Raw genomic sequence first — 22,523 nt, forward strand, 5'->3', positions numbered from 1 at the left:
ATTTGGGCTGGAACCTCAAAACTAATTTTTTGACTCACCTTTTGATGCATTAGCAAATGAGGTGTGATGGTGAGGTCCAATGACAGCTTCTTTTCAGCAAGTATAAAACTAAACTGGTCTGTTTAACAGGAGTCATGATACTGGCTTCCCAGGCTTTTTCTTGTCTGCCACCATAGTTTTTTGAAAGCTGGAAGCTAAATTATACGAATAAGCATATTAATAACTAAAAGTTAATTATGAGTTAGAAAATTTATGAAAGAAAGAATCATCTAGTTAATATGCATATTCGTATAATTCAGTTTTGCAGCTCTGGAGGAACATTCTTTGACATGAAGAGGAAGAACGGGGAGAATTCTTTACCATGGTTCTTGGCTGGCAGATTGGACTGCTTCTTAACTCAGTAGAAATGGATACAATCTATTTGTGATTCCCTGTAAATATGCGATCTACAGGGGGAATGATTATCAGGTAAATACCTCTTGCTCAGATTTTCTTATTTTACTGTCTAAAGGGCTAAATTTTCAGCATTATGTTGATTTCCTGCAGGAGATGTTTTCAGCCTTCTAATTTGACTGTTTCTCTAAACACCTAGGGGTAGACAGTGTCAAACTAGAGGTGGCTGTGGCGATATTGCTGTTTGAAATGTTTTCATTTTGACCCAAATCTTTGTGGGGACAGAAGAAAAGGTTAGGGGTAGAGGAGGAGGCACCTCTCAGGCATCTCGCTGGGATAATGAATAGTCAGAAGCAGCTGCCCAGCTAGCCTGCGAAGTGAAGTTAGCATGCTGTCCCTTTCAGAAATTCCATCTTGGATGTGAGAAACTTTACTGCAGCACCTTTCACTAAAACGTCCATATTTTGATGTCAAAAAGGTTTGACAGCGTTTTTTTTTCTACACTACAGAAACTGTGGGAACCATTAGAACATAATGCCATTACAGTTTCCTTTGTCATCATCCGAATGTAGTTGAGAGGTAACAGCAAATCTGTTTGCTGTAGTCTCAGATGCTACACAGGAAATCCAAACGCGTTTTGACTTTGTCAATGCATGCCATAATGATTGTAGCATGGAAGCAAAATTATTAACTGACACTTAGAATCTCACTTCAGGAAAATAAATCTTCAGGAAAAAAATACTTCATTTTGCAAATAGGACAAAAAGTTATAATTCTGAGCCAGAACCTTCAAACTTTTCATGGGTCAACCAGATCTTTTATTGTTTATTAAGGAATGCCATTTGTTCTAGTCCTGTGTAAGCTGCGTATTTCACAGGCATTACAGGGTGTAATACGTAATGCTTCTAAAATGGATGGTTACATCTCAAACAGTCTGGAAGAGATGGTAGCTGTTAATGATTTTCTTCATGATTTTGAGTGCAGGTGTCTTGTGGTCATTTGCGAGACAGAGGGAAACCATTAAACCTCATGGTTGACATAGTTAGTGAGGGTAGTATTTGTTATTTAACTATAAAAGTACATTGATTCTGAATACTAGTGACTTTGGTTTTTTTTCTGCCTAACCTACTTTTTTTTGCCAAAGTTTAACCCCTGTACTTATTCTACCCACAGGCGTCTTGATGGATATGGGAAAAAGATGATTTTCTGATTTTGCAGCAGCATTTTCTGTACTTGAATACGGGTTTCATTTCCTTTTAGCCTTCTGTTTCTCCATGTAAAATGCCAATTTGTTCACTTTTTCCCTGTAGTCCGTATTTTTTACACTTCTGACCATTCTTGTCATTCTTTGTATTCTGTCATGTTGACTCAAGGTTTTCGGAGACTGTGGTGCGTATAATTGAACATAAGCCTCTAGTTGAGGTCATCCTACTGCTTAATAGGGAGGAATTAATTTCATGTGTCTTAAGGCTAATACTTCTGTTTATATATCTCAATATAATTGCCTTTTACAAGACAGAATAATACTAATTCAGCTTTTGGTCTCTTGCTGCCTCCGTATCTTTTTCTCAAATTATCTACCAGTGTTTGTTTTTATAATTGCTTATTCCTTATTAAGTGTAGAACTTTGTTTATACTGAATTGCACAGTGTTTTTTCCAGCCTATTCTTAAAATTAAAGATAACACCGAATTCTTAAGATACCATCACAGTCTGTATCCCTGTTACTAAATTCACAGATGTCACAGGAATAAGAATATGCTAATAGGAAATTTAGGGAAAAGAAATTAATTTTCTTATACCTAAAGCTGACCCCACAGATCCTCCTCAATATATTCTTCTGTTTTGTTAGTGAAACACTAACTCCTCTGAACCTGGTTTTGAAACAGGTTGCTCTTCTGTTTTGTAGAAGTTACATCTACCCCATGTTTTCTGAGTTCCTCTATGAGAACAAGGCAAGCAAACAAAAGACAAGACAAAAGCCAGCATCAAAACATGTGATATTTCCTGCTTCTCCCAATTCTGTGAAGCCTGTTTCATTATCAAAACCAAATGATTAGTTGAACACCATTGTTACTGAGTAACAGTCAGTATGATTTTGTTGTATCTTTTTTGCTTTTACATGCCTAGAGGCAGTTCTTGTGATCTGGTCCTGTATTTCTAGGCATTAAATCTAAGCTGATTAGTGTAACTCCCTGGCTCTCCCTCTCTTCTAGAAGATGCGGACTCTCTCTCTTCCTGACATGTTTTGGAATGTTTCTTGTCCTCTGGAAGGCAGTCTCTGAGCATATTGGCACTCAGTCAAGTCTGAGTAGCTGAAGGTGGCTATCACCCAGGCCTGGTGATAACCACTAGGGTCAGGGAGGTGTGTATTTGGGGCTGTTCCCACTCACCCACTCCTCCAGATCATGTTTCGGATCTGGACCAACACAAGATGATACACATTGCCACTTCTCCTTCAGCTGAAGTGATGGGTGGAAGGGTACGGTGGCAAGTGGAGAAAGCTTGATTAGTACTGATGGTGTGAAAGTTGTGCAAAGTGTAGATACTAAGTGCATATAGGTACCTTGGATCCATTAGGGCTTATAACTCTTGGCTTAGTGGCAGCGCTGAGGACCTGAGGCGCTCCTGCTGAGCTGAGTGTTCTGGCATCTTTGCATCATGTTCTCCAGGGTCCTGATTCCATGGAGGCTTGTTAGCTCAACAGTGGCGCAGAAGGTGCATGGATCTGGCTTTGTTTTGGCACCTTCAAGGAAATGTTCTCATGAAACCTGGAGTGCTGAGTTAGCAAAGCACAGATATCCAAGTGACTCACCTTGTTTTCGTAGTGCTGTGCGTTAGCTAGTTGAGTATACTTGAGGCTGATCATCTGCAAGAAACACTTACAAATGGTAGGCACCAATTTCATGTTTGGGACTTCTGTTTTTCCGGAAAATCTTTCCTGTTGTCTGCCTTTTGCTTTAATTTTAGTGGTCGTACTGCTGTTGCACTCTGCCATTATTCTGAGAAACAAGGCACAACCATCTTCCTTTATTTCATGGTGCTCTTAACCACTTACTCAGAATTCAGACAACATACTGGCCAGGCATGTGTAGCTGTCTGCCTCCCTCGTCCAGTCACCTGTGTGCTGTTGCACCTGCTGGTACCCACATAAATAATATAGGATAAGTGATGTGCCAAAAGTCTGTGGAGCTTAAGGTAATTAAGGTTATGAACTAGCGTATTTCTTTAGGATGTGCTGCTCTCAGAGTACGATTTGGTGATGCAATTGAGCCAATATTAACTAAATGCAGGCTGTACTGAAAACTGCGGTCCTGCTTTTCATGCGCTCCTTGTGTTCCTTCTGTTTCCCTTGTGCTGGCACTAGTGCTGACTCGTCTTATGGTGAGCTAGTTTAGGATACTAATTTGGCAGAAAATTACTAATTTATGATGTTATTTTTGCCAACTTAGTTCCTATACTTGCTCAAGAGTAGAACAGATGAGTGCCATGGTGTGTGGAAGGGGAAGGGAGCAAAAAGGCTCCTTTCATCAGTGATATGCAGCTAGATTTGTTCAGACAAGTTTCAAGCATTTTAGAGAATAGTTATGAAGTACTTGCATCTTCATTTGCATCTTCATAGCTCAACAGGTGAAACTTCATGCTTTGATCTTCTTAGTCTGCATTGAGAATTTATTTGAGATGCTGTTGAAATAAGTTTGGTCGATTTGGGATCTTTATAGAAATCTTTAATTATGTAGCTTTGTAGACCTGATGGCTTTAATGTATTCCGTTGCACAGAATTTGTTTTTATTCCACTCAGCATCAAACTTTTTCTGGAATATACAAGTTATTTTAGAGTTTTATTTTTGGTATTTTTTTATTGAGCTCTACTTAGGCTTTTACTGTGGCATTCAGGATAGCACCTCCACTTTAGTAACCTGGTTTAGATTGAGAATAAAATTATGCAAGGATATTTTTACAGAAATATTTTGAGAACCCTTTAAGTTTGCTGCTGCATAAGTCCCTTCATTCTTTCAGTTGTTTTCCCTACAGTGTAAGTTTAGGTTTTGAGACATATAACATGGTAGATCATCCAGGTGGAGATGAAATCCATGTAATTGAACTTCTTGTACTGGAATTACCATCTAGGTCTGATAAAATTAACATATTTAATTGAAAACATGCATCTCAAAGATTTTGAGGGAGAAAAGTAGGACTTAATGTCTTCATCTGCTGAGATTTTTGTTTAAAAAAAAAACAAACCACCAAAAACCTCGTGTCTAAAGATGTTTTCCAGTTACTTTAGTTTACTAATTACCAAGCTACTTATGTTTGTCTCACATATTATATCTCTACTGTTAGTGAACAGCTCTTACTTTCCACGAGTCAAGGAAAGCACGGAATTGTTGGTCTAGAAATACTATTTATGTATTAAAAAATTTCATTTAACATTTCATACGTCTATTTTATCCTTAGTTTCCAGTTTACTTATTTTGAGGCCATACTTTTTGGCATACTTAAGAGGTGTCACAAAGGCTTCTGCCAGAAGGAGTTTTGTGACCTTTAATGTACAGTGGTTTGCTCCAGGCTTAAAATACTGCTTAGGTTCAAATTCTCATCCACAAATAGATGTTGTGCACAACCTTATTGTTATAGAATATTTTGTGTACTGAAGTTAATTAATTTGATCCCTGCAAATTCCATATGTGACCAATTTACTACTAAATACTTGATACTTCTTTCTTTTTAAATAAAAGCATTTTAGTTACAAATGAAAAATAATGAGTCAGACCGATGCTGTACCTTGGCGTGGGAACTTTCTTGAGAGTACTACCTAAACAGTGCCTATCCCGTACCATTTAGGTACTTTTAATTTTTTTATTTTTAATTATTATTTTATTTTTTCCCCCACAAATAACTCATTTCAGTTCCTGGGTTCGTAATATGGCTCACCAGTGACTTTACTGGCAAAGCTCAGCTGATATATCTCAGTATTTGGGGGTAAATCTTTAAGGAATATTTAAGCTAGTATTGCTCGTGAGGGTCAACTTGTAAAAACAGACTTAATCTTGTATTGACATGTTCTGATCTGCTTTTATGAAGGCTTAAATACTAATTCTTAATTTTTTTTTTATTTAGGGTGCAATTTTCTTGGAAGGAATAACAGTTAAATGTGTGACCCAGGTGACGACACAACCAAAGTTAGGAGGAATACAGCAAAAATGTCAGCAGTTCTGTGGATGGGAAGGGTATGAGAACATTTACGACTTGTTTATTTATACTATCTAGAAATAAGTGTTACGTATCTAGTTTTGCAGAAGGAAACAGCTCATTGTAAAAATGAAAAAAGGTGACTATTTTTTGATGGATTGCTTAAAAAAAAAGAGCCTTAAAAACACTCAACATTGAAACAGATGAGGATCTTGCATTGTACTATGAGACGGAATGATCAACTGTTGATACTAAGGAACAAGATTCTAGAACTGCTTTTTCATTGAGATAACAAAATGTTTTCAGATGAATTGTTGCTGTACAAATTCCAGACGTAGTCTAGTCCATGTATTTGTGTAAAATTTAGTGCTTGCTCTAGCAGTGGACTTATTTATAGAACGGCTATTACACTTCAGTATTGAGGTACAATACTCGTTTTTATAGCCAACTTTGATTTGTGTCCAGTGTTAATGAGAATGTTGATTTTAATGTCTCAGATTCTGAACTGCTCCTTTCCAAAGCTGATGATCCAGGGAGTTGCCCACAGTGCTTCCTAACTTGCTGGTGCTTGTACTTCTTCTAGTGCTTGTAATTTTGAATTCAAATATCTCTTCCTCCAGAGTTAAAACTTTGAAGTTCCACATAATTTAGTGCTTTTTCATAAACAAATACCCTTGTTCTTATCAGATAAGCATTGGATTCCTCTTGCAAAATACCTTATTGAAGAAGATGTTCTAACTCAAAGTTAACCTTGCAGCAAGTCTGGTACAAGGTGTGACTTCAGTCTAATGTAAAAAACGCATTGCCTTGTGTGACTATTTATTGCAGAACATTAATAAACACGGTTCTTTTTTTTTAGGTCTGGATTCCCTGGAGCACAGCCTGTTTCCATGGACAAGCAAAATATTAAATTTTTGGAGCAGAAGCCATACAAAGTTAGCTGGAAAGCAGACGGCACTCGGTAAGTTCATTTTAAATGAAAAAGAAACACCCAGTAAATTGGGTAGACAGTTTGTATTTTCCCAGGAAAGTGAATTCGCTTGTACAAAGGACAAAGCATATTCTAACAACAAAACTGACTCCAGAGGTTAATTTTTTTGCTGTCTTGGTACCCAACATTTGCTGAAGTTTGTGGCCAAGTTTCTTTTTAGCAGCTGTTCTGCAGACTGACTGTTAAATGTATGTACTTTTATTCTTCTCCATACCCCTTGCCTTTCTGTCAGCCAAGACTTGCCACCAAGGTCTTAGAATAATCTTAGATAACAGTAAGAGTTTGTTAAGCTAAAGAATTTGTTTATAAAAGCTGAATTAAAACTTCTAGTTGATCCTTCAGAAGCTGGCTATTATTAGAAATTTCACAGGGTTTTTTTATTTGTACTGTGATCCTTTGTTCAAACTTGTAGTTCTGGTCAGCCAAAGAGTCAATAGTTTCGTCTTCCCTCACCAGTTCTCTTCCATGCATTGTAGGGGTGACTTTGTTTTATAACAGACTACAACCTGATTGGATTGATGTGTTGAACCTCTTCAGTGTTGTTATTTCAGGTTTGAAATGCATCCTTGTATTTAATTTCTCCAGTATTCTCATGCTAGCATTTCAAAGTAAAAGAAACACCATACATCATCAAATACAGAATGGCAAAACACTTTTTTCTCTGATTGTAACTGGTTATGCATCGGTCTCAACTGCATGAAACTCAGTTGTCTAAACATGTGCCTCTAGTATCATTGGGTATCCTTTCGTTGCTTTGTCTCGTATAAAAAAGCCACGTCACACAGGGTCTCTTGGCTCTACACCCAGCAGCTTGGATGAGGTGTAGAAAGTATTTGCTACTCACATTGAAATAAAACCCCAAACGTTAGATGCCCCATTTCCTTGTACTCTTGCAAAGAGGTACTGTGGCCCTTCATACAAACAAATCTTTCTTGAGTAAAATTCCAAACCTCCAAAATCATACTTACTTTCATAGGACTGAATATTTTTTATAGGTTGGAACATTTGTGAAATTACAACCATTTTCTTGAGCTTTTGAAATCATCCTCAGGGGGGATTGATTTTCTAAACCTTCTGTTTTTCTTCAGTATTTCTAGTTTCAAAACTAAAATCAAGAATCCCAGATATTAATGGAAATGGTTTTAGCCTATGCTACTGTCCTGGTTTCGGCTGGGATAGAGTTAAGTTTTCCTTCTGGTAGCTGGTATAGTGCTGTGTTTTGGATTTAGCATGAGAATAATGTGGTAACGCACTGATGTTTTAGTTGTTGGTAAGCAGTCCTTATACTAAGTGAAGGACTTTTCAAGCTTCCCATGCTCTCACAGCGAGGAGGGGCACAAGAAGCTGGGAGGGAGCATAGCCAGGACAGCTGACCCAAACTGGCCAAAGGGATTTTCTGTACCATATGACTTCAAGCTCAGTATATAAACGGGGGGGAGGTAGTTGGGGGACAGCGATAACTGCTCAGAGACTGGCAGGGCGTTGGTTGGCCGGTGGTGAGCGGTTGCATCACTTGTTTTTCCTGGGTTTTGTTTCTTTCTTGTTGTTGTTTTCCTTTTCATTACAATTTTTTATTTTATCTTATTTCAATCATTAAACTGTTCTTATCTCAACCCACAAGTTTTCTTACTTTTGCTCTTCAGATTCTCTCCCCCATCCCACCGTGGGGGGAGGGTGAGTGAGCGGCTGTGTGGTGCTTGGTTGCCGACTGGCGTTAAACCACGACAGCTACTCATAGCATTCAGATCACAATCTTCCTTTTTGTTGTGGGCTCTATCTTGAGGTAATTAATAATGTAATTTCTTACATCATAGTCAATAGTGTCTCAGTAACAGGAAGAATTTAAATTGTGTGATACGTCTCATTCATTTCAATAGCTTGATTTTTATTTCTAAAAGGTGTTCTTTACATACAGTAGTATTTAAGCAATTGTAATCTATACTAAGTGGAATGACTTTAGTTTTTATTCACTAAGAGCAGATGAATAGATTTTTAACCTGCTTTGACTTGATCAGAAAAAGTGCGATTAAAATGAATGTACAGACGGTACAAGGAGGACTGTTATGCTCCTTTGTGCATGGTGCTTTAGACTAGCAAAAGAGTTTAGTGTTCACACATGTACAAGTTAGAACGCATCAGTGTGGATGAAATATATGCTTTCAAAAACAGGAGGTAAGAATTTTTGTTTTCAGACCGGTGAAATTAAAATACTGGTTTTGTGTATAAATATGGGCAAAAGAAGTTTTGTTTTATCAGTGCATTGGAAAGCATTCTCCTTTCCATGTGCTGAGACAACAAAGTAAAGTTTTGATACTCAAGAAACAAGCAGTGTAGGCTGTCTTCTAAAGTTTTTCCTGCGTTCTTTATTTTGTTAGTTTTGTTATCTTTAGTAATAGAACAGAATATCCTAGATAATGAAAAGCCTGGAAAATATGGGGAATTGGGTGTCTTATGAGAATTACCAAGCAGCTCCACATGGAGTCAGTCAGGATTCAGCACAATACAGCCAGAACTAGGCTGTCTCCTATAGAAAAAGCTCTTCAGGTGTCTCTCATCTGTGGATTTTGTACTTCAAGGGTTTATTAGCTTGGGCAAAGCATGGTGTGAAAATACAAAGTAAGCTTGCACTCATATGGCATCCAAGCATTAAGAAATGTGTGGGAATATTTGGCTTATTAACATTGGCTGGCTGTATGCCCAAGCACTTGGGTAATGCGATGCAGGTGTTCTCAGGGTGCGAGGTTACAGAAACATGGTGTTGGGAGATCCAGGCTTATTCTCAGGGCAGTACAGTTCATTCAAAAGCTGCTGAGCCTAAACAAGTAAACTCAGCCAACTTAACCTGACCGCGCCAAGAGCCAGATGTGGATTATGCTTTTAATCCACATTCCAGATATATTGCCCATGGACATAACTTGTATAACTGTGAAAATATGTTTACAAAGTATTAATGTCCTGTGCAGCTCAGCTATTGGTAATCCTTGCCTTTTTTCACAGCTTAGTCCTTCAGGAAGCCTTTGTTTTAGGGATTGGTTTACACTGGTATTTTATTATGTGTTAAAGACAGTTTATGAAAATGTTTTTGTATAATTTAAACCTATTGCTTCAAGAAGTAGTAATAGCAGAAAATAATTCTGTTTTAAAAATAATTTCTTTGCAGAAGGCCATTTAATATTAAAGGATAAAATTGCTTCATCTGCAGTGTCTTTAGTGCATTGCCACTGAAGAATAATCTGTTCCAAACCGTGGGTCATTAGCTAATACAGATTAGTATGTCTTAGAACAAATACTAAGATGCTGTAAAACTACAATTAGTGCTATTCTGTAGGGTTGTAAGCTGTTTTTCCACATTTCTTTTTTTGTTTGTATTTTCAATTTGAAGAGTCTCTTTGTTACTTATGTTACTCATTTTGAAAATTGAAGTCTTATGGAATATTCTTATTTTCTTACTCAAATGTACAGGATGCATACATTCTGAATACTAGAATAATTATATAGAAAATAGTAGTGCACCTGGAAGACTGCCTTTTGTGAAAGAAATTAAAATGCACATGTAATTTCTTGTAGGAATTTTCAGTATTTTGGACATTCTACCCTGTGTTTTTAGAGTTCTAGAATGGTGACAAAACAGAATGGATGAAGAATAAAACTGAGGGAACGAAATTGTTCTTTTAAATTTTCTCAAAACATAATAACTTGTAGTTGGTTATGGAGATACGCAGACTGATAGGTATATTCAGAAAAGAAAATGGTGCTACAAAGATACAGTGTTAATGAAATTCAGCTGAAGGAATGTTGTGAAAGAGAGATTAAAGATGAAAACCTGAGCTATTATTTGGACATGTAGACACTGTGCATGATAGCTACCCTAATCAACAATGAAAAATGACTATGGCAGTTTTTACATTGGACATGCTTCTAATTATTTTGTTGTTCTCCAACGATCTGGACTCCATATGCAATTAAGCAGATTTTCATTAATTATTCTGAATGCTTGTGTTGACAGGCGTGACCTTCCTGAATTTAATATTAAGACATCAGTTAGTGGAGATCCATTTTTGGATCCCCTGCTTACTTTATCTGGAGATGAAACCCCTGTCATGAAATATCTCTGAAGCTATTCTATTTAAGTGTGGTTTAGATGCAGCAGTCTAGGATTTGCCTACCACAGTATTATTTGGCTTGCATACTTTTGTTTTGTTTTGTTTTCTCTCTTTGCTTAAAAAAGCACTGCTGTTTCATCGACCTGATTGGACTTACAGAAAAGCAGATGCTTAACTAATAACTTTATATTGTACTTTCTCACTTAAATAAAACACTCTTATTGCAGTTAATAGCAATGTTTGCTGAATTTAGCCAAACTTCTTAAATTTCACCATTTTTAAATACCTGCATTTTATTCCTGCAGCAGTAGTTTTCTCTAGAGGATTCATGGCTGAAGCCTTTATTTGTAGATTGTCTTAAGTGACATGTAGTGTCAGTCATTTCATTGAGGACTTTTACTTTTCTCCAAAGGTATTTGCTATTCCTAGATTTCAACTGGTGCTGAACTTTCACCCTTCTGGTTTCAGAACTGGGTTGTTGGTGGGTTTTTTGTTTGTTTGTTTTTCAGTGGTAGAACAGTGCGTGTTTTCTTGCTTTCTTAGTATTGTTATATTTTCCACCCATGATTTTTTAAAAAAAGAAAGTAATTCCCTAAATGAAAGAGCATTGTTTATCATCTTGTGTTGACTAAATAATGTGAAATGGATTAGTTAAATTATTTGACAGTGATTCTATAAAATACTTTGGGGAAATTTACTGGAGTAGTATTTTACGCACTTTTGTAAATGTGTGGGTTCTGAGTCTGGTTTGGGTCAAAACTTATCCTTCTCCATTCTCTTGGAGCCCTGAGTTCAAAATCTTTTGACTTACCCTTGCTTAGTCTGCCCTGATTCGCAGAGTTTGTGCCTACACCGTGGTCTTGCTTGTTCTGTACCTGGTTTCCAAAGTCCTTAGTCCATGAGCATCAGCAAGGCACATCTCCTTGTTCTCGCTCCAGCTTTCCTTCTGGAGCATGTTCACTCCAAAGGGAAACGTGGTGTGAAAAAATACTTCTCCCCTCCTGTTCATAAATGCCTGTGTGTAAAGATGTGTACATTTGTGTCTCAGGTTTAGACAAATGACCTTTAAATTAGAAGAGCTTTGAAGCTCACTTAGCATTGGTTCTCTTTGGAAAAATATTTCCTTTGTGCCAGCTATTTGTGTGTATGTAAATATTATATGCAACTCACTCAATTTTGGGGAAAAACACCTCTAAAATCATATTGCTTTAAATTATTATTATAAAAAAAAAAAAATCACTTAAGTCTGCAACTATTCTGACTGGTTTGGTGTGAATTCTATCCTGTATATTTATTGGAACAGTTGTCAAACCTCTGGTGTCTTAAAAATAATTTTAATGTTAATCTATTCATAACACACAGAAATCCAAAGGGCAAATTTCCCACTACTAAGATCATGCCTTTTGGCTTTGTTGAGATGAAATATATGTTGTGTGTTAACAGTAGCTACAAGGTATGTACAGCTTTACAAATGTATCCAATTTTCTAGTACTGTGTTTCTGAAATAGTAGTTGCTCTCTGAATGAAATAATTGTAACAATATGTTCAAGGCATACTGTATGACTCTCTATTATCAACTTTGTACTGTAAAGTGATTAACCCAGGTGGTTAGCGGCTTGCTGTATCCCTTGATATCTATCTCATTAATACTGTTTGTAGCAGATGTTTGTTCTAATGAGTGGAGCTGAATGTTCAGACAGGAGTAGGGTTGGTAAAGTAATGAGACACTAGTTTTGAAAAAAAGACTGTTACCACTAAGAATATTAAAAAGCTTTAAAATGTCTGTGGAATAATTCAAATTAATACAATCAAACAGGACTAGGTTTTATAATGGTAAAATGTGACCTGAACTAAATGCAAGCTATTAAGGGGCGTAAGTTATTTTCCTACATTTGTATGAGTACCTTCTTATTTTTCACATCTGTACACATGCAGTTTTAGTAAAAAATAATAAATATGATCATAATACTATGGCTGTTCAATTATGGTAAGGCAGCTATTTAAAAAAATGCAGAACAGGTAGTTCTTGCCAAAGGCTATTATATTTGAAAAATATTCATGCAAATTTGATGGCTTGCAGATATCTAAATGCGAACAAGTAGGTACAGAATGTAAAACAGCTCTTTGAGAATTGCTGCTAATTGTCTAAAAGGTGTTTGTTACAAAAGAGTTAGGAACATCTCTGAAGTTAGTTATTTTTTTCATGATTAGCAAATTACATTTTAGAAAAAAGGCCTGTTGCCTAAATAATTCTCATTTTGTTGGTATCATAATACAAAATAAAAATAGTAAAACTACACTTAACTGTATGATAAAACTGGTGGCCAAATTTTTGGATTGTGTTTATCAATTGAATAATTTTGATTTATCCAAAGCATGTAAATTACTATATTATCAAACTTTTTGATAGCTTCCCAGGTTTCTTTAGTTTACCTTTTTGTACAAATTGAAGAAAATTTCTATTTTTGTTAAGAACTTTAAAATTATTGGCAGTTGCAGCCTCTTCAGAAACATGTTTGTGACCATTACCTGAAGGAAGTCTACTGGGTGTGTTTTAAGATAACTTTTCCTGCATGTTATTAAATGTAATGAAGACGAGGTAAAAGTTTCTCCCTGAATTTGCTTGACTAAATACTCTTTTTTCCCCCTATTCTCTGATCCTTTACATGATGAGATGAAGCTTACATGCATAACTGAGAAATTGCAGATTCCTAATACGAAAAGTTATCCAAAAGTCATTTGTGACAAGAGTAACTTGTGAAAACGTGATCATTGCTAAAGAACAGCTCTAAAAAAAACGGACAAAACTGAGAAACAGTTTTTTTGTTTCAGAAGTTAAGAGGTAAAAGAAACTAGCCCAAAATTAGGTGGCAATGAAGAAAAATGGTAGCCTGTCTGCGAAGGGTTAAAGAAGAGGTAGTTGAATGGGTTCATGGAAAAACTATTATCCCTGAGAGACAGGAGGAGGTTAGAGAGAAAGTTGGGATAGTAACGAGAATGAAGGAGGACAGAGAAGATTGGAGCGTAGTGCTAATCCAATTAAAAAACAAATCTATGCATTTGAGAACACATTATTAAGAACAAGAGACCAGCTTGTCGTGAAAGCAGATCTAGAGAATGGAAAGATTGTCTCCTGGGAGCAAAGATATTAATGTAGAGTTGAACTTGAAGGAGACTCTGTTGGGAATGAGAAAGAAGCCATAGATTAGTTTTCAGATTGGTACAAATGACATGACCAGATTGTCATGGATGTGGAATTTTATGCCCAGTAGTGGAAAATGCCTGAAGTGGAGGTTTACACAATTGTTAGTAGATTCTTTCCTAGTTTAGAGGAGGGGGACAAAAATGTAGGATGTTGAGGTTTGACAGATGGCTTCGGAAATGGTGCTAGTAGGAAAGTTTAGGGCTTTTAATCACTGGAAAACATTTGTGAGTAAAGAGCTTTTATCAAGGTATGAATATGCCCTTTCTGGGCACCTTACCTTCTGACCCTAGATGGCTAGCGAATAAGTGAATTATTATATATTGTGTTTTGAGTGTCTTGTCATTTAATCATGTTTAGGGTTATACACGTTTATGATTTGGGGTGAGGAAGGAGCATTTGCTTCCTAATGATAGGATGGGGTGAAGAACCCACACAAGAATCATCTGGGTGCTTTTAAACCACACCTTCCATTACTTTCCCTTCTTTCTCTCCCCACTTACCTTAAAAAATAGACTTAAATATTTATCAGTTTTGCACCATTGGTTGGTAATGCTGTGTATCCCTTCCTTTGTGGTTGGGGCGTGTTTCTGTGGTCTGAAATTTTAAAGGACAGAAATATTTAGGGGTTTGGACATGTACCAAACAGACTTTTCAGGGCCAAGCGGATTTTTTTATAGCAGTGACAGGTTTTGTGAACAACTGAGTTTAACTCAAGTGGTTTGATTCCAAGTTAAATGATCTTTATTCAAATCCTGTGCTTATGTAACTATCGGCGATGGCCAAAGCCTCAGCTGTTGAGTGCTAATTATAGATCATTCGTGTGTGTAGGACAGCTACTCTTCAGACATTTGTTATTATTTCACTGAATATCTCAGAGTAGTAGTTTTAAGAGTTTTTCTATTATTCCAATGAAACTGTCAAAATGGGATGGTATTTAAAGAGAAGACTTGGAACAAAAACCTTAGTTAAAAGGGTAAAGTAACTGTTGCTATTTCCCTGTTCCTAACTCTGCACTCTTTTGCATGCTACATTTTTAAAGTCTTTGGAAAGGAAATGCAGTTTTTGTTTTCAGGGCATAGTCCCTCATGGTCCTTCTTTATAATTATTTTAACTAATCCTTTAAGACAAAACAAGCTCGCCCATTTTTAAACTTGTTCTGTAGTTCTGCTGGAAGAACCGTGATTTAGGATGAGTCTGGAATCCACGTGGGATTTATTTCACTGACTTTATTTTGAATAATATACTTAATTGGAGATAGCATGTATTTTGGCTGGAAATTGAAGTTGTGAAAGTTATTGAAACGATTGTAATAAAGCTTTTTTCCCCCTTCCAGTCAAGATTAAAAGCTATAAATAGCTTTTATAGACTACAGTGCTAATCAGTTGTTAGGAACCTGCAGTTTAGCTTTTAAGTGTGTAATGATAATATAATGTCAAGCTTCTGCAAAAGTATGTAAAGGTCACATATATGATTCTGGATTATAATGTATAAACTGCCTTTCTAATGATTGCTGAAAAGAGCAATTCATAGATGTTAAGCACTCTAAACAACATTCCTCTTAATTTTCTAAAAAAGCAGATCCTTAATTCATGGTTTTATTTTGTGTGTTTAGGTAGGAGCGGAAGAGAAGATGGGATGGGGAGGCAGGAATGATGTGTTTTGAGACTAGAAAGTTGGGCTTAGTAGCTAAGATGTGAGTCTTTGCACACTCTACATCTTAATAATTATCACTTATAGTTGTGTTGGGCAATAAATTTAGGATTACAAGGCTGATATCAGCCTGTTTCCCACAGCATTAGAACCCATGAATATTGTATGCTTACTTGAGTTTTTATTTGAAAGTGCAAAAATAAAACTTCGATAAGTTGAGGTAGGATTGAGGGCACTTTCAGCATAGTTAGCGTGTCCCCTATCTCAAGATAAAGACCTTGAGCTCAGGGTGAAGAAGCTGTAGCACAAGGTGGCCTCATCATCTCCACCTGTTGACATGCTGTCGAAGGGCACGTTGTCCTTTTCTCCGTTTTTACCTATTGAACAGGGAATGAGAGGATGCCTAGACTTTGGCTAGCAGACCTGACTGACAGCAGAAAAGGAGTTGTCAGATTTTGGTAGCCAGACTCATGGACTCATCACCAGGTAACTCATCGATTCTGTTTAACTGTATCGATTATGAACCAGGAGGCGTCTCTCTTGATTGAGAGACTGTAGGTCAAATGAGGCAGCACAGAGTGTCATAAAGTGTTAGAGTAATATCTGGAACTATTGGGTATAAATATTGTTACTCCTAAGAAGTTCCCACAAGGCGGTATTATTTAGAGATGTATATTATAGACCAGGTCTGTTAGTTTCACAGCTGTTGGGCTAGGTTGAAATTGGTTTTTATCTTAATGCTGCATTTGGAGTGGGTGGCTTGGGGTGGTGGTTTTTTTTTTTTGGAGGGGGGCCTGGGGGGTGGGGTGGTGGTGGTGGTGTATTTATTCATTTATTGCTAAGGCACATCCATATCACTTTGCTGCTTCTCCATCTCCTGAAGTCTGTTTTTTAAATCATTGAATCAAGGTAGAGGAATGAATAAATAGGTGTGACAGAACATGTCATCCCCAGTCTGGATCCAAATTGACTCGAATGGTCAAAGAAGGCATTCTTACTCTAGGTTGTGATTTCTCATTTATATGTGCCTGCAACAGCGTCAAGACTATGAAAAGAAGCGGTAGAAGGAAGCTGTTGTTTTTGTGTCCCTTTCTTAAGTGGTTAAGGAGCACTGCAGATGTGATACCATACAGAAGGTATATTTTGTGAAGTAGCAGGCTTGATGCTTCACAGTTCTGAAGCCTTTTGACAGCTCACAAAGTTTTATGGTCACAATTCTGAGCTCTTTGAAAAGTACTACTTGACTGATTATTCATATATAACTGTTTGAATATTTGGACGGATTGTCTTCTAAGCAAACTCTTGTGTTTATTTATAAATAGTTAATGCATTAAAATGCTTATTATATAGCTTGTGCTATGAATACTAATCTTAGAGTATTCAACTGTAGTCCTAAAATGTTCTAATTAGATCAAGATAAATGGTGTGCCTGCGTGCATACCTGATGTTCAAGTGACAAGTATCAGTGATTAATGGTTTATTTATTTATTTTCCTTTCTCCCAGACCACTTTTAATAGTGGAACAGCGCATCCTGTGCTGCTGGTTCCCTTGTGGGGATTACGGGCACATCCATGAAGTGTAATGGCTTAAGCTTATTCAGGGAAGAATGACATTCAGTATGTACAGTTTAACTATAGAAGTATCTAGGGCAGCCCTTTCCCTTGGAGCTGATCTTCTAATCTGTGAGCACAAATGGCAGTTGTGCTCTTCTGTGGCTTGTGCCTGTTATGTAGACAGAATTGACCCAGCATACGTTCTGGCATAATGAGTTCAAAGTTAAGGGAAACTCCTTTTTCAAAGCTGTGATACTCTTTTCTTGCCTGCTATGTTATGGGCCTCCATGAGAGATTATGGTTCTTTTGCTTGGGGAAAGAAGGAATGTAACTACTTGTCATCTGATGCTAAATTAATTTGTTTTTCTTTCTTATACCATTGTGTAACTGCTGCTTTGCTTTTTTTTTTTTTGAGCCCGTTGCTTCAGGCATGAATTTTCCTCTAAATCTCCAAGATATTTTCAGAGTAAAATTTGTGGAGGAGGGATGGAGTCAAACAAGTTCAAGCAAGCTTGAAGCTCAATATCTGCAATACATCATAATAATAATAATATTAATAAATTAAAAGAGAATTCAGTAGTTCAGTCAAGCTTGAGGTATATTTTGTTCCATTAATCTTATAGCTTTTAAAAAAAGTAATCAGAACGTTATACTGTACAGTTGTTTTCCAATAGTGTTCAATAGTCTGTAGTGTAGAAATGTACTTTAATAGGTACTTGACCACTTAGCATCATTAAAATATGGGTGAAACAAAGAGAATCTAGTATTTAAAATACTAGATGTTAGTATACAGTTTCTGTACTGGGTCACATCTTTTCAAGCTAGTTAACAATTCTTTTTTTTTACACCAGATACGTCATAACGCACGGTGAGAACTCTTCAATATATAGTAGTTGTAGATTAATTTACCCTTTGTTGTAGGTCAAATAATGATAACAAGATGACTTCAAATTTAACTCATAACGTTTAATATCCTTTTAGAAATAAAGAAACAAAACCCCCACAGCACTCTAACTTAATTAAAACCCTGGAAGGCAGTCAAGAAAAACACCGTAACTGGATAGTCTTTTTTAACCTTGCTAAATTCTTCATTTTACCAGCTGTGTTGCAGAGTTTCACAGTCTAATAATACTTTAGACAGAAAATGTAGTTTTACATTGCTTTTGAATTTGCCATCTATTAAATTAATTAAAGGCATCTTTATCCTTGATTTACTGAAGATTGAACTCAGTCTAAACTATGATACTTTATTAGAAGAAACGATAGAGTTTCCACACTACTTATGCGTTTTTCCATGCTCCATAGTATTATCGCTACCTCCTTTATTCGAAAACTGACTTCCCTATGAATGCTGGTGCACATAGTATCCCAAGTGAGGGGATACCAGTAAGTTGTATAATGATGCAACATTATTTTTGTATTATGCACCTTACTGTTATTTATGTGACCTAATGATTTGTTTGCTGGGTATTTTTGACTGCAGATGCATTTCTGTGCTCTCAATGACCTCTAAAAAGTAACTGCTATATTACCTTTCTCGGCTGACAGAGTTAATTTAGAACCTCGTAAGGTGGGGAAGTGTGGTCATATCTCTCTTTTCCTGCCTATGTCTTGATACCTTTTGGATATCGAAACTTGCATTGTTCATTACTGTAGTTTAGGGCATTCTGAAGATCTCTGTAGTAAATGTTGTCGTCTGCAGATTCACTGCCTCACTTCTGGTGATTTTCAGGGTCATAACAGTCACAAAAAAATCTTCTCTGGACCTTGGGTTGTCAAGGGGAGCAAATGAAAAGGGAAACTTGCATTCAGAGGATTTAAAGGAGAGTGGTGACAGGCAAGAATAAGAAAAAGAATTTGATGTTGAGTGAGGTGACAGTGGAGGAAACTGATGAGTAGTAAAGATTATGGAGACTGAATACCTGTATAAGCTGTGAGGTATCTGTTATCCTACAGTGGTAACTGCCACAAAGTATATATAATGTGGGGAATACCACCTTAATGAATTTTGTGGAAATGAAGTTCTGTGGTCTCAAATAAGAAGGATGAATTGATGAATATCAATTCATCAATACCTGGACGTATTTAAAAGATGTGTAGATGTAGCGCTTAGGGACATGGTTTAGTGGTGGTGGTCTTGGCAGTGTCAGGTTTACGGTTGGACTCGATGATCTTAAAGGTCTTTTCCAACCTAAATGATTCTATGATTCTATGAATATCGAAATTAAGCATAGCCCTTTCATTGTGATATATGAGGTGATCAATAAGACAAAATTTTTTTTTTTCCATACTAGCATCAAGTCAGGGCAGCAGTAGCTTGAACGAGTGATTCAGAACATGAAGCTGGATATTGGGAACCTTCTAATTTCTCATGAAATTAGACATTGGCATAGCAGATATGCTAGGATAACTCTCTTGGCTGTAACATGAGTATTGGAAAGCATTCATTGTTTAGGAAAGATACAAAATAAAGTTTGAGGGGTAACATTTTATTTTAATAATAGCTGAAGGATAAAAAAATGTTATGGAGTTCAGATTTTTAAAAAATCACTACAGGATTTTTAAGGTAAACTTCTGGGTTACTGCTGAATCTGCTGCAGTTGTCTCATCAGAGTTGTCACTATGAGCACACTTTAACATCTAATGCAAGTTGAGTGTCTAGATCTCCATTGCTGTAATAAGAGTTTAGCCAACACAGTTATTGAAGCCTAGGGAATTATTCATTTCACCCTGAAGTAGACACCTTATAATTATGAAACTTAATCAGAAGCTGAACTCTGCCCTCTTTCGAGAGTGGAGAATTGGTGGAGAATTTTGACCAGTGATGAATCCAGGTGCTGCTGAATGTAATAAGAGATACATGAGATACATTTACTCACTAAACAGCAACCTAGTAACACAGTATTTTAATATTGGGGAAAAAAAAAAAGTCTTGATTGTAGAAGATAAGTTTGGGTCATTGATGAAAAGGCTTTGCTTTAAACTTAGAACATTATGATTGTAATGAGAGGTAAAAATAGATCAATAATGCAGATTCTCTCTTTCTAAAATGATGGATTTGGATAAATTAAGGGAAGTAGTTAATGGAATCAGAAGGACTGAGGAACATAGTCTTCAGTATAGATGAGGAATGGTATTTCCTCTGAGTTCCACCATTTTGGTAGGAGTTTGTATACCACGTAAAGGGAAAATAGTTTTTTTGATGCAGGAATAGTGGTAGATCTCGTGCTTCTGGACTTCGACAAAATTTTGATTTATTATAGAGACTAAGGCTAATGAGGATTGCTAGAATTGTAAGATTGGTAAAGAATGGATTGAAAGAAAATGGCAGTGGATGGTTTTGGAAGAAAATGTATAGAAAGCCACAAGTGGAGTTCCTGAATATTAATTTTATATTGTCATTAAGAATTTTGAAACAGAAACCAAGTATGTTCTGACAAACAAATGAGGGAGACAAGCCACTGAATTCACTGAGGAGCAGAATAATAAAACTGGAAGGATATTTAGTTGTAGAAAATGCAGGGTCATGAATAAGAAATATTGGAGCTGGAGGCTGTTAATTGGAAATTACTGTCAGTCAGAATCTAACGGGGTTTTTTGTTTTTAAAATACTGGGGAGACTCTTGATGGCAGAATTTAACTTAGAAATATGCGGGAGAAGTATAAAGTGTTGGTATATTCAGAGCAGACTAACTGCCAAGGGCCTCTGTGTGTGTGGTTTTTAAAAATTTTATTTAGAATTTGGATTATCAAGTCAAATACATAATTCTACAGCTACTTATGTGTAGCAGCGTTTCTTGCTGGCTGATATGCTATGTACTTGGGCAAATGAAAACATGTACAAGTGTGAAAATGGTATTTGTGACAGAGCTGTCAGTGTGCTGATTAAAAAGACGTTGTTTTCCTTTTGTTTACACACTGAAAATAACATTGTGAGTCTTCACGTAACTTCCTGTATTAGTGTCCCTGTATCTAGGCTTTGTCATCCTTCAGGAGACATAGTTTGAAGCAGCGACCATTGCCAGCAGCAATTAATACAAGAGAAGAAAGCAAGCTAAGCCTTCGCCATTTATCGGGACTTTAGGGTGTATTGCTCCATCTGCCACAGGCCAACTTCAAACTCGTCTAATTTAAACTGTTACTCTAGACCCAGCACCGTCTGGATTCAGGCCAGGACATGGAACTGCAGCGGCTTAGTGACACAGATAGATGATCTCCTTTTGTCAGTGGATAGAGGGCAGTTGTTAATTTTCATTCTGCTGGCCCTTACTGCAGCGTTTGATGCATCTGGCCAGAAGTTGATGCTCTCTTGCCAGGAGGGAGTGGCAGGATCCAAAGTTAAGTGCTCAAGTGGCTTGGCTTCATCCTAGGTGATCGGTCTGCAGACGCGCTCATGATTTTGAAGTGTTGCCAATCATAAAAGGAAATTAAGAAATTGAAAATTATATCTGCAGCAGGATTTTGTTGTTGCCTCTGTGTCAGTGAACATATTAGTGATGCTAATTGTTATTCTGAGTTGGGTAATGCTTATTTGTGTGGGAGGGTAGTGCTTTCACAAGACTGAATTGTAGGCTGTGTAATGAACTCCCCTGGGAATGGAGAGCTGCCGTGTATTTTGCACTTAGAGTTGATGATGGAATTTCTTACATTTTGTATTCTTTAATGTGATAATACAGACACAAGCATATTTTAAAAGGGAAAAAAAAATCGGTGACGACGATACTGTGTCAAAGCAAACAATCTTCTTTGATATAGCCCGTCTAAAGAAATACTGTGGGGTAAAGAAATCTCTTATAGGAGTTGGATTTTTAAGCTTCCTTTCAAAAAAAAATTCTAATCGATTTGCTACTTGTAGATTTTTTCTGAAAATTAATTTTGTGTTGAACTCAAATTCAGAAGATGAGGGCTCAAAGTTTGAGGAAGCTGTGCTATATTTTTTAATTATACTTAAGGTTTTAAAACTCCTGTAAAGTACAAAATTAACAGATGTAACCTTATTGCTAGGATAGTTGCTGGGATTTTGGCTGAGGGAAATAAGTTAAATGTAGGTAAGGCACATCATAAAATTGAAGTCAATGACAAAACTTCCATGAACTTCTAGGAGATCAGTTTCACCATAGATGTGTTTTGGCAAGCACTGTGCTGAATGTGAGGTACTGTGTTGGGATGTATTTTCAAAGCCGGTTTTGTGAATCCTAATAAGCTGGGAAAGAGGATAGAGGCCACATGCTCTGGTGGGTGCAGTATTGGATTTGGAGCTTGGGAGACACAGTTCTGTTCTTGTTCCTGAGTCTGAATGACTGTAGGTTGAGGGAGACCAAGTAATTCACCTTATTTTGCCTTAAATAATATTTCCTGAAATGTGCTTTCAAATGTAATGGTGAAAAATACTAAACATCCAGATAAAGGAAGAACCTCAGTTTTTACCTTATCAT

At 36.7% G+C, this 22,523-nt stretch overlaps 1 protein-coding gene across 1 annotated transcript in view; it reads left to right on the forward strand.

Moving 5' to 3' along the window:
- The window catches only part of RNGTT (RNA guanylyltransferase and 5'-phosphatase), a gene marked incomplete at its 3' end in the record, with an annotated part of 48,424 nt that overhangs the window by 15,181 nt on the left and 10,720 nt on the right, over nt 1-22,523 (forward strand). Inside the window, exons 6-7 of the mRNA XM_009579696.1 lie at nt 5,514-5,623; nt 6,445-6,546. Coding sequence (XP_009577991.1) covers nt 5,514-5,623; nt 6,445-6,546 — 212 coding nt within the window. The remainder of the gene's footprint in view (nt 1-5,513; nt 5,624-6,444; nt 6,547-22,523) is intronic.

Source organism: Fulmarus glacialis, unplaced genomic scaffold, assembly GCF_000690835.1.
Source record: "Fulmarus glacialis isolate BGI_N327 unplaced genomic scaffold, ASM69083v1 scaffold11196, whole genome shotgun sequence".
Lineage (NCBI taxonomy): Eukaryota > Metazoa > Chordata > Aves > Procellariiformes > Procellariidae > Fulmarus > Fulmarus glacialis.